Consider the following 13,164-nt stretch of genomic DNA (forward strand, 5'->3'; position numbering starts at 1 on the left):
ACTATATCGGCTCCTCGTTTCCAATTTTCATATCTTTTCTCAATTTGTTCACCTAAGCATATGGTAAAACATATTTATACATTAGTAATTCAATATTGTAATAGCTATTTCCTTACAACTCGTTACCTATTAACTGCCACTTCCGCGCAAAGCTCACGTCTGCAAACTCGAAGCTGCTAATTCCTTTATGTATGAGGAGAGGAACATATTAGATAGATAGATAATACACAAATATATACACTTTGAAAATACAATAACAACATAGATTTTTTTGTTTTAGAAATTATTTAGTTCTTTATATTTTTTTATTAAACCAGAAAACTTGAGATCCGTTTGCAATTCACTGCAATCCACCAAAACTACTGACATTTCTTCTTTTTCCGCCAAAATAGTTTACGAGTACAGGGTTGCAGCGAGGAAAATTTTTTCAAAATTATTCTAAATAAATTATATATAAATATTATATATAATTTTAATTAAATTATATATAAATTTTTCTACTACACAACATATTTACAGTTCCCTTCATAAAAAAGAGTAAAATATTAAGCAAAAAATTAATAACATTGCAGTGTAAAAAAAGTAAAAATATATATAATAAATTCAAGCACTCATTAAAATAACAAATAAATTTTTGTGATAAACGTCTAATTTATGACTTTAGGTTTAAAGTACTGTGAAAAACCAATGCAGTTTTATATTATAATTAACAAAACGTATTCCCTTCGAACTAGAAAACATTGTGTAAACACAGTGTTACCTATACCTCGATAGATTTGAAAATTAACAAACTGGCAATGCTCTGTGGCTACTCGCTCGTTTTCACATCCAGACGATTGCTTTCGAAGTTTTCCAAACGATGTCGTTTATTCATTCGTTCTTCGTTCTTTGCTCGTGTAATACTTGTGCGTGAGCGCGATTTTGTTCATAAAAAATAAAATTACACCGTCGCCATCTTTAATTTTCTTCAATTGAAGAAAGATTGTGAAATTTTACAAATATATCATAATATAATACTGTGAAAGTTAATTCTTCGTCAGAAGGTGAGCAAATTATTATTCGATTAAGGTTTTATAATACAACAGAATACTTTTTCTTCCTTGGTAAGGGTTCTTCGCATAGATTTTAGTATGTATACTGGTGAAAATGTTATCGATTTTTTTTAAGTAAAATGCTTGCAATTTTAACTGGTTATAACAATTAAATGCCTTTTTTAAGTTCATTGCATAAATTATTCGCTTACAATTAAAAAACAGTCGAATGTTAACTGAATTTCTGGATTATTAACCCGCATGCAAAGAAAAGTACAGTCGTACTATGCAACTAAATTTTCAAGAGTCTATTTTAAGTTACGTGTTATACATTTGTAATTTTCCGAAAAAGTTTGTTAAAAGTTTTGTTTTATGAAATATTCTTCGAAACAGTTGAGAAAAAATTTCAGTTTTAGAAAATTTGCCACAGAAGGCGCCATTTTGTTTTCGCCTTTACATATTTTCTCTTTTTTTTTTACAACCATTTGCAAATCGTTTTGTGTGTGTATACAATTTGCTACTTGTTTGACAAGTTCCGCAAAATTCTGGTGAAAAATTGTAAAAATGTGACTCAACCACGCTTAGATAACATTCTAGAAAAAAGTTGTGAAAGTTTCTTTTTTAACATCTCTTCATTATAATATTTTCCTAAATGCCGGCCGGTCGGCTTATTTTAATTTCTCCAAAACTACCATTTTGTGTCTGCAAGGCCCATCTTTTCATATCAGGTAGAACGTGATTAATGGATTTCTGTAAAAATGAGGTTATTCACACTTGTATTTGTGCTTTAAGCCATTTTGCTTAGTTTTTTCTCTGGTGTTAACAGGGCAAGAATATTCGTTCGTTCGGGCAAATAATATGCGAACAAGTTTATGTTCGTTCTCCCGCTTTTTCGTGAGTATCTACACTTTTGTTGTATACTACCCACTCGTTCGCGCGTGAAATAAGTGTACATACACAAAATGTGAAAAAGCGGTCGTGCTTACCTTCATATATATATGTTACTTTTACATTTAATATACAATAACCATATGTCTTAGGAGAAAACTAACATTTTCAAAATTTCTTTACTACAAAATTCTAATGTAAATATTCTATTCTAAAATTAATGATCATTTTGTTGCTGATAATTTAAAGCACACATTTTTGCTGTTCTTTTTGTTTTTCAGATATTTTTCGATCATTTGCATTTAGATAATCCTCTAAAAAGAAAACTAATAAAGTACTAGCTATTACGCTTGTTCTATGTTAGTGAATGTTGTGTATGTGCTTTGTTGATTATTATTATTTCAACTTTTGGAAATTCTAAATTTAAAATTTTACAAAACCAAATGTCTCCCAGGTATGCAGAGAAGACTATGCGGCTTTTGCAGCATTTAACCTTTTAATTTTGAATAATATTTATATAATGCATTATGTAAAAAAATATATGTATATTAATATGTTTTATTTTTATTTTGTTATAGCGTTAAACAGGTTAATAACAACACAAATAAGAAAATGGCATTCCGAGGTAATCAGAATCGCAACCGCAATTTCGGCGGTAATAATTATGGTGGTGGCCCAATGGGTGCCAATCGCATGGGAAACATGAACATGTCGCCGTGGGATACCCCAAATGCCGGTGGTAACTTTGGCGGTGGCAACATGCGTCAAGGCGGCGGTGGCCAAGGCATGAACGCACAGGCCATTAATTTGGCTAATAACTTGTTGAACAACTTGTTCAGAAACCAAAATCCACCATCTCTGTTGGATCTGCCACGCGGCGGAGGAGGCGGTATGGGCAATCGCAATCAACGCGGCGGACCGGTATGTATATGATTTTTTCCCGTTTTACAAATTTTAAGTTGTAGTTTTCTTATAAAAGTTAATTTTTTGTTTTCACTACTTATGGTAGCACAAATGCTGTATGCGGACTGGAACAGTTTGCAGAAGTGCTAACCAATGTATATCGCATGTGGGGTAGACGAAATGATTTTTTAACAATAATGATTTGCTTTCTTAAACTCAAATGTTTAGTAGTAATGCGATATAGATATAAAAAAAAGTGTATTACAAATTGAGATCTGTAAAAAGCAAGTCTTTAAAAAAAGAAATTATCAGAAGTAGACATTTCAAAGTAATTTTTCTCCGTTTTGAATTGGTTAATCGAAAAGTGTTGATTTTAATATCTATCACACATGCGATATACAAAGTATCGATTAATTTTATGCTTAAAATATATATTTGTATTTTGTAAAGAATTATAACACTTAAAATTCATTTTGTACTTCAAAACCGAGAAGCATCGAAGTTTTAAGGACAAATACTGTAATTAAACTTTTTTGAATATAATGTGTAGCTTTTTAAAAATTTCACCTATCCAAATTGTAAATTGATACGAATTGTAAAAGGATTGTGCATTGGAGGCTTTCAAGTAAAAAAGCATTTGCCCATTTTAAATGCTATATTTTTACAGTACACAAGAGAGGAGATAAAATTATTCTGTATTAGTGCACAATTTTTTTTAGCAGTACCATTAAAATGTACCTTATAATTTTTCTATATGATATAGTAAGAAAAAGTACACTTAGTTGTAATATCAATTGTATGCAATAATGTTGTGTAATACAACAGAATTCAGCTACAAGTACTTTAGCTCTTTTAGTTTCTTCCAACTATTAACTTTAAGCCACTGTCAAACAGCGTATATCTATTATGAATTATTTCATAAAATGTATATTTTATAATTTAAGACTTGCAAACAAAATTAATTTGTTGTACTTTTATACGCTGGATAATTAATTCCAAGTTTCTAATTAGCAATTGTTTACTTTCTTTTATTCTCTTCTCCATATATATATGTACAAAAACAAAACAAAACCCTAAATCGCACTGAACTGAACCTCTAATTTGTTCAATTGTTCCATCTGACGCGTGTCGATTGTGATCGAAAATGTTGCAAATGCAATGATGCGGTTATGTTTCGCGTTATGATAATGCGTATGCTGCTGTTGTTGTTATTATTGATGTTTTGTAATCGCTTGCGTCATTTATGCTGCGTTATCACGCACAATATGTCAATTGGTTTTCGAATTTCTATTACGTACAAAAATTAACACATTTTCCTTCCCCAAAAATATATAATTGTGATCGAAAATCATATAATTGTACATGTGGACGCAAATGCGAACAAACACAACCAAACACACTTATGGCATTTACGCTATTCAAATTCACGCTGCATAACTGCCGCCTACAAATGCAATTACTGATCGAATGTAAATGTGCAACCGATGTCTTCAACCTGTTGGTGCGTTCACAACTGTTTCATACACAAAAACGATCGGTCGATGATGATCTCTGCCTAATCTACTGCTTGTTTTAACTGCTACAACATGTACACTACTGGTCTGGTGCTTTCTCAACGATTCTTTATTGCAATTCAAATGCTGCTGACTGAAAAACAATCAAAAAAACGAAAAAAAAAACAAACCTGAATGAAAATTTTTTTAAAACCAAAATTATTTCTAACTTATAATTATGTTGATGCAAAAATCGAAACCAAAACGAAAATATTGAACTACAAATGAAATCTGATATGCTAACGATATATGATGAAACGCGTTTTCCCCGAACCGAATTGCAATTGTTCGCATAAATGTGTATTTTTAAAATGTCTAACCACATCACCATGGGTTATATCAAAAATCTGATATATGCAATGAAAACTTCAACGACTCTATTTGAATACTTTGATTAAAAACTTCAATAATATATAAATGTTGTCTCATCAAATATGCAAATACATATATATATACATATCTGTATATACGCACACACGCTCATGCATGATGCCATTTCGGCTAATCCTGTGCTCATGTGCATGTGTGTTGCTGATGCCATTGCTGCTCTCCGCCATCCTACCAATCCGTCTACACTTTAAATGCTCCATTCTTTGCCGATTGCCAAATATGCCAACGAACTGACACATCTTATAAACGAAATATTATAATATAACAAACATGAACAAAAATTCATTAAAAAAACGAAACTATATATCTGATATTGTATTATGTGTTCTACGGATATCTAAAAATTCTTATGTATGTTATTACATATCTATATACAATATTACAACTACTGATGAATATAAAAACAAAAATCTTCAACGACATTACTAAACAATATGAAAAAATGTGTAAATGCGCCTCTGTACGCATACAATTTCCACGACGATGATGAATTGTGCTTCGAATATTAAAAAAAAAAATGTATATACAAATGTCAAATGCAAATTACTGTTGTATTGAATGAATGTATTGAATTTGTGTTCTATAAATGCAAATTAATGTGAAACTTAATATAATCTATTATGAAAATATTTGCAAAAAATCTGTGCATTTCACACGCTGCATTTTTATGTGTATGCATCATTAAAAAAACAAAAAAAAATTTGTTTCTCTTTCTACATGTGGAAACGAAACTAAAATTCATGCATGTTTCCAATATCAATACAAATACGAAAATGTGTGCGCATATATTTCTAAATATATTCTATATATTAAATTATAAAACAAATCACATAACATTTGTATAAAAAAGATGGTCAATCGTGGTGCTCCTGGCAATCGCATTAATAATCGCCGTGCTCAAGGAGGTTTTCAAAACCGTGGCGCAGCTGGTGCTAAATCAGCACAAAAGCAAGGCGCTGGCGGAATTCGCAAGCAGAATGCTTTCGATCGTGCTAAGAAACTTTTGGCTAAAAATGCCAACAATAACAAAAAGAAGGATACCGCTTCTGGCGATAAGAAAACTGAGAGGTAAGCGTTTTTCACAAACAAAAAACAAAAAGAATTTTCAACAAGTTTTTTACTACAATTTCAATTTCGAACCAAAACAAAAATATTTACATAATAATAATAAAAAAAACCTACATCATTTTTAAGCCAACTATAATGCAATATATCTATATATTAATGGGGATTCCTCTTTATAACCCAATATACATATTACTATATAAGCATTTCCACTTTCTATGCCATTTTTTATATATTGTTAATTGTACATGGGTGTCCCTACTGTAATAAAAGCAATGTGCGCAAATAGTTGCGTCTGTTGACGTTACATATACATACATATGCATGGAGGGGCGGCAAGTTGATGTGGAATGATGATAAAAAGCCTGTAGGTGGGAATGTGGGTTCTGGGCGGGATGTACGATCATGAAATTTAACTGTGTTTTGTTTTTATTTATTTTTTTTTATTTTAATATCTTATATAGCATTTTATATATATTTTTAAAGCACATTTTCAGCGGACATGTTATTTTAATTTTTTAAATTACAATTTTAAATATCTTAACATTTTTACTTTATTTGTTAACTACCCGAGGCGCATTTTCCACCTATATACTATCTTATCATCAAAATACGTATTACAGGCTACCTTGAATTTATTTATCTAAAAATAATATCAGTTCTTGGAATTATGAGCGTTTATAAACCTAAAAAATTTTCGCAATGCTTATATACAAATATGATGTTTCTCTTCAGAGTAAAATGCCACAAATGCACAGATTTTAGTGTTTCGAGATTTTTTTAAATTAGAAAACATTTTATATTTGTTGTTTTCAGCTAATTAAGCGATTTTCTTGTTAAAATTTGCAATTTCTTTATATTAACAATGTGGCCGAATTTTATGGAAAGTGCTGTGTATACTATTGTACCGTTAACGTTAACGTTTACTTGCTATTTGTCAATCGCTATTGCTAAATTAAAAAAAAAACGCATTAAAATATGTAAGTCACCTTATAAACGTTTTTAAAATGCCACTGCATTAATACAAACAAGACTACAGTTTTTTGCAAACCAACAGCTGAGCACCAGCGTTGCACTGTTGCCGCATTTTTTGCTTCAATCATTTTAAGCTGATGTTTTGATTGAATGTTAAATCAACACATGATGTCAAGCACTTGTAAGTCACAACTATAATTTTTTAAAGGAATTTTCTATTAATTCGAAAAATCGCTCGTAATTCAAGGACAAGTACAAATATTATTTGTTTTAGATGAAGACAGATTTGTGTACGGTTTAGAAGTGAATTAAATGGCAAATAAATATATAATAAAATTTGCGTATTGATAGAGAAAATCACTTCAAGACTTGGATAATATTTCATTAGCAGTGTGTTAAATTATGAAACTAATATGAAAAGTTAATTTTTAACGATTTTAACAAATTAAATGTCATAAGAGGAACTTGTAGAAATATTTATATTCATAACCAACCCATTATATATATTTTTTATATATCCAAGAACAGACTTATCTAAAAGCGTGAGAAATATTCTGCACCAATAAGTTTTTATTTATGTATGTATACCTTCAATTTGAATTTTTTTTATGCAATATTTCAAAATGCCTAAGGGGCTTTTAGAACTCAATAAATCAGTTTATTTAAAATTTATTTTCAGATTTTAATCCGCTTTTAATAACTCCAATGTTAAAATATAAAGCAACTCAATAACCATTCGACAATTCACTGGCTTCTTCCTATTCCATCTTTAAAGATAGCAATAATGTCGAAACTCCCTGAACCGCTTGTAGCATACATATATAAAATCACTGAAGTCATGTCACTTAAACTGCCCGCTCTTATGCGGTGTAATTCTGCGTTTTTCTCAGATCCATTTTCATGCCTCATTCGTATTATTGTCTTCAAAATTTAACACACACCTAATGTAATATTTTTAGTACACATTAACATCGAAATCCATCGCGTTGCCCCAATTTATAAACATTTTTACTTCCTTATTTATATTTATTACAGCAAAAGATTTTTAAATACAGAAAACTAATATTCTTTCTTTTTATGTGTATTTCCATTTCTATCAACTCAAAAAATCCAAAACAAATTTGAAATGCCAAATTGTTTTGCGTGTGAATAATTTCACTACACAACAACAGCAAGGAGTCACCCTATGCCAGCGTACCCAACGACATGTTCTATTGCCATTTGTGTAAGAAACATATGTGGGACGCCAACTCGTTCGAGAATCACATTAAGGGTCGCACACATTTAATGATGCGCGAGGGCATCGAAGAGAGCTATCGCCTAAAGGCTAATATGATACGCCAAGAGGCCAAGATCGCTGAGCAATTGAAATCGATTGAATTGGATCGTTTGAAGCGCATGGGCAAGACCAAGCAACGCCAATTGGAATATTGTACTATGTGCGATTTGAATTTCCATGGTCATATTTCGGCGCATCGTAAATCGGAGGGTCACTTGAGTTTGAAGAAGTTCTTGCATCCCAAATGTATTGAGTGCAATAAGGAATTCGCTACACGCATTGATTACGATACACATTTGTTATCCGCTGATCACTTGCAAAAGGCCGCCGAGAAGAATACCAAGGTTGGTGAACGTAAACGCAACACATTGACTATTCATACCGAAGAAGAGGAGTCGAAGGACTTGCGTCCACCACAAAAGAAGAGGAAGAAGCCTGTTGCCAAGAAGGCCGAGGGTGAGGGTGAAGTCAAGAAGGAGGGAGAAGAAGCTGCTGAAGGTGAGGAAGCCGAAGGCGAAGAGGCTGAGAAGAAAGAGGGTGAAGAGGGCGCTGATGAAACCAAAGAGGGCGAAGATTTAAATGAAACACAAGAAGAGGAAGAGGTCGCTTTGCCCGTCGATCCAGAAGACTGCATTTTGGACTTCTCTGATGGTGATGAAATACCGACTGAAGTCGATACACGTTTGCCCAAATACAATTGGACACGTCCAGTTGGTTCCGGTCTCATTACGAAATTGGAGTGCTTCGAGTGCTCGCTATGCGGCAAATTCTTCGATACAGAAAAGACCGTTGAGGTGCATTCTCGCACCGTTACCCATCACCGCAACTTCTTGAAGTTCATTAACGAGAAAGCGAGCGATACTAAGATCGCGCAAAAACGCGCTGCCGCCGCTCTTGAGGAGAGTGAACGCAAGAAGCGCAAGTTGGAGGAAGCTGAAGCAGCTGCCACCGAAGTTAAGGTAGAAAATGGTGAAGAGGGTGAGGGTGAGGGTGGTGAAGCCGCCGAGGGTGAACTGTACGATCCATCCGAGGCGACTGGTGATGATGAAGATGTAGAGATGAATGAGAATGGTGAGGCCGCCGAAGGCGAGGAGGGCGACGAAGAGGCCGGCGATGAGGAAATGGAGGCACAAGAACAAGATGGCGAAGCCGAGGCTGAGGTCGATCCCGAGCCTGAGCCAGAGCCAGAACCAGAGCCTGTTAAAGAACAGCCAAAGCCCGAGCCTGTCAAGACACCAGCCAAACCCGCTCCAGCAACACCAGCACCAGTCACACCCACAGCTGAAACATCGCCGGCCAAAAAAGCAACACCAGCTCGCGCCGCACCAAAAGCAACGCCGCGTGGTCGTGGACGTGGACGTTACAATCGCTACTAAGCAAATAGTTTGAGTGTAAACGTTTAACTAGACAAACAAAAAATTAAAAGAAAATAATGATTTCCACTATTTAAGTTTAGTTGTACTACTTTCCAACAAATTATACATAAAAACAAAAAACCCTTATGTTTTGCAACTTGACAAGATATAATTAATAAACAAAACTATAAATTCAATATATACCTATTCTACATTAATAATTTATTATTAACTTATTGCAAACTTCATTAGCAGTAATCATACTCTTGCTGAAGATCTATGGAAAAGTAATATTTCATTGAAATATGCGATTAAAACATATTCTACTCTAAAAGCAAAATAAACAATGAGAAAAACATTTAAGACACAACAAAGCCAGTAAATATTGTCAAAATCATAACAAAAAGAGTAAGGGGCGCACATGCAAACCTTTTTGCAAATGTGTGAATGAGTATTTGAAGAGAAGAATTGTCTTGTGTGTGGTGTTTTGAATCACAAGCCGAAGAGGTACACTGGATTTGATGCTGTATTATGCATTATAAAATGTAAAAGCATATTTTAAGAGGTAAATAAAACAACCTTTAGATGTACAAAATAGAAAACGGACTTTGTGTTCATTTATTGTTGTGGATTAGGACACTTTATAACGTATTTTTATTGGAGTGGCAGTATTTGCAAGTAGCTTTCAAGCTCACATTAAGGTTTGTTGGTTAGTTTATTCATAACGCATCCCCTTCATAAGCAATAAAATTAGTACAAGTTATTCTATTCGCTGACACAGTTAATTTTGTTAAATACATATTTGTGAATGTAAGATGTTGGATAACCCTCACCGTAGGTTAGAATGGGGTTGTCTTTCAAGAAAGTAACACATTTTACAGTAAGAGTTAGCCGGAACGAAATTTTTATCCGGGCAGGGATTGTTTGACATCGCTTGTCCGGATTGTTATACCCTGACATTTTAGGGAAGTGCGGCTGTTGTGTGCTGTTTCGACGGTGTCGGACCAAATGCAGAGGGGTGTCAAATGAGTGGGATTGGTGGGGCATGCATAGCGGTGGCCAGTGTAATGCAGAGACTCATTGCACGCAGGACATATATTGAATATGTCGGAGTCTATTCTGGATAAGTAGGAGTTTAACCCGCTACAATATGCAGAACGAAGCTGCGCAAGGTTCACTTTCGTTTCTCGCGGCAACTCGAGCTCATCGTCTGCAATGGGTGGTAGTCTGACTCCGAGTACGCCATTCACTTGAAGGGAGTCGGTGAAGCTGTTGATGGCTCCACTGAGAATGGCGGTCAGTAGTTGTCGGAAGTTTGTTGAGTCCGAAGTTTGGTCGGCAAATTGTCTGATGCCGTCGACGTAATTGAGGAATGACCTTGATGTTCCTAGGCGCGGTCGATGTCGATGATAATGCACGGTGTGGTGCAAATGAAGGCTAGGCCAGCATCACTATCTCGCTCGCGATTTTTACACAAAATGTTGAAACCAGCGCATCTTAGAAGGGCTGTTTAGGTTGGTTTCTTAGACTGCAACTATCTATATGCCTTCCCCTTGATCAGACTTGAAACCATGCTGCCTAGTGGAGCTCGTGGGATCGTAGAGATTCCCTGTTGGCCAATCAGTTGAAGTGGCGGCCCAATGCGCCATCTAGGTTCATTTTGTTCGACTGTAGAGGTCTTAAAAAGGCACCAACCATTACAATGAGTTGCATCTAATCAAAGTGAAATTATGTTGGAGCCTTTTTGCGCAACCGCAAAGAAGTTCGACCCATTTTCCCAGTCGAATCATCAGTCTTATCAAATGAGCACGACTCCTTATGCCTGGTCGATCCCTGTGATCCCCGCATAAGGAATCTAAACTTCAATTCGACAACTGGTAAGTCAGCATAAATGGCCGAAATGGGTAGAGCACCTTAAGGCATACAATCGTTCCACTGGAGTGAGCAAGCTTGCGTAAATCCCTGTCCAATCCGAGGAGACACGACGGTAATTGAGTCGAAATCCAATTCGATGGTCGTGCCTCCTCGGACCTGAAGAAGTGCGCCCTTAGGTGGATAAGGCGAAAAGATGTGTTACCCGATGGCTGCACAAAAAGTCAAAAGACAGCACAGCACTTAGCGTCATGAACGTCCATGTAGCTCGGATCCTTAACTTAACTTCAGAAACTGCCCAGAAAGAGGATTGCACTAGTAGCGTTGGACTTGCCGAAAGGCTTCGACACAGTCAACCATGCAACACTACTAAAGGATATCGAACAAACCACGCTTCTTCCAGGATTCAAGAGGTGGACAATGTACTACCCGAGCGCCCGACATTCTAGATTCAGAAAAATTAAACAGGCAGTTTCGCAGGGTGCTGTCCTCTCCTCACTACGGTTTAATCACTGTATTTCGAAACTTCCACAACCAGCAGAAGGAGTCTCTATAACCTCGTACGCAGATGATTGTATGATAATTGTGCCGGACAATGGCATTGATGGTCCATGTTGAAAAGTAAATGTTATCTCTCAGAAATTTCTCTCTTCTTCACTGCTAGGAGCCTTAAACTTTCCCCTACTAAATCCACGGTCACCCATTCACAAACATTCGACAGTCTGCACTCCGCACACACCCGCGACTGTCACAAAAGTACAGAGTACAAGAAGATCGTCATCCTCAGGTAGCACAAAGAAACGTTGCTGGTCAACGGCCGGCCTGCGGGTTATAAATTATGCGCTCTAATATGGTCGCCTGAATGAAGCAGGATGCAGATGGAGAAGATACAAACCTGTCAAAATACCGCACTCCGGACAATAACAGGACGTCTCCCGATGTCTCTCATTGAACAAGTACATTGTGAGATCCGCATGCATGCTACCTGTAAAAGAGTATAACAATCGCCTCTCCAAGCAATTCCTGCTCGGTTGCTTTCGCAGAAATCACCCTCGCAGAAGAGGAACCGCCTTTTAGGAACATCAGGAGAACATTTCTCCGACAAACACCGACAATATGACTCATGTGCGCAAAATTTTGAGCTCAGACCGTCGACTAAGTATTCTTTTAATTACCCAGATGTTAAATTTATCAAAATCTGTGGTTCAGTCCTCAAGAGACTCAAACGAGCGAGTCAATCGGGTCCTACAAGACTTCGTAGCCGATTATAAGTTGCATCACGACAACGCTCCGGCTCACACCGCCTTTCTTGTGAACAGCTACCTAACCAAGGCCGGCATTCCAACTCTTCCGCAGCCGCCCTTCAGCCCAGATGTGTCCCCCGGACTTTTTTTTTTGTTTCCTTGCTTGAAAAGGCCGATGAAAGGCAAGCATTTTGAGACGACAGAGGTGATACAAACGGAATGCACCTCGGCTCTCAAGGTTATTTCGGAGAATGCCTTCTGTGACGCCTTGCTGGCAACGCTGCATCGACGCAGAAGGAGCCTATTTTGAAAGTTTTTAAAGAATTTTAACGATTGGTTCAATACATTTTTTTAAGTTGACTCAGTCCAATTGCTTTCCGGACAAACCCTGCATAGCGAAGCTTTGCATAATAATCTATTTCGTGAAGAAAAGTTGTCCATACAAGAACTTGATTTTGATCGCTCACTTTGTACGGCAGCCATATCCAATAATGAGTCGATATCGATGGTTCTGACAAATGACCAGCTTCTTGGGGAGAAAAGGTCGTTTATATATAAGTATATGTATGTACTTATATACATATTCCATAGTGTCTCTGCCGTTTCAGT

At 35.8% G+C, this 13,164-nt stretch overlaps 1 protein-coding gene across 3 annotated transcripts; it reads left to right on the plus strand.

Moving 5' to 3' along the window:
- Nucleotides 1-863: 863 nt before the first annotated feature.
- On the plus strand, nucleotides 864-10,041 carry LOC126763307 (zinc finger protein on ecdysone puffs). Of its 3 annotated transcripts, none has more exons than XM_050480656.1 (4): nucleotides 864-1,043; nucleotides 2,201-2,373; nucleotides 2,498-2,840; nucleotides 7,978-8,176. In XM_050480656.1, the coding sequence occupies exons 2-4, from the start codon at nucleotides 2,363-2,365 to the stop codon at nucleotides 8,032-8,034; spliced, it is 411 nt and encodes a 136-aa protein (XP_050336613.1). In that variant the 5' UTR covers nucleotides 864-1,043; nucleotides 2,201-2,362; the 3' UTR covers nucleotides 8,035-8,176. The 3 variants fall into 3 exon arrangements, with proteins under 3 accessions (XP_050336613.1, XP_050336612.1, XP_050336611.1); XM_050480655.1 differs by lacking the exon at nucleotides 2,201-2,373 and adding an exon at nucleotides 5,616-5,833 and having other exon boundaries at nucleotides 874-1,043; nucleotides 7,978-10,041; XM_050480654.1 differs by lacking the exon at nucleotides 864-1,043 and adding an exon at nucleotides 5,616-5,833 and having other exon boundaries at nucleotides 2,226-2,373; nucleotides 7,978-10,041.
- The last annotated feature ends 3,123 nt before the right edge of the window (nucleotides 10,042-13,164 follow it).

This window comes from Bactrocera neohumeralis, chromosome 6 (assembly GCF_024586455.1).
Source record: "Bactrocera neohumeralis isolate Rockhampton chromosome 6, APGP_CSIRO_Bneo_wtdbg2-racon-allhic-juicebox.fasta_v2, whole genome shotgun sequence".
NCBI lineage: Eukaryota > Metazoa > Arthropoda > Insecta > Diptera > Tephritidae > Bactrocera > Bactrocera neohumeralis.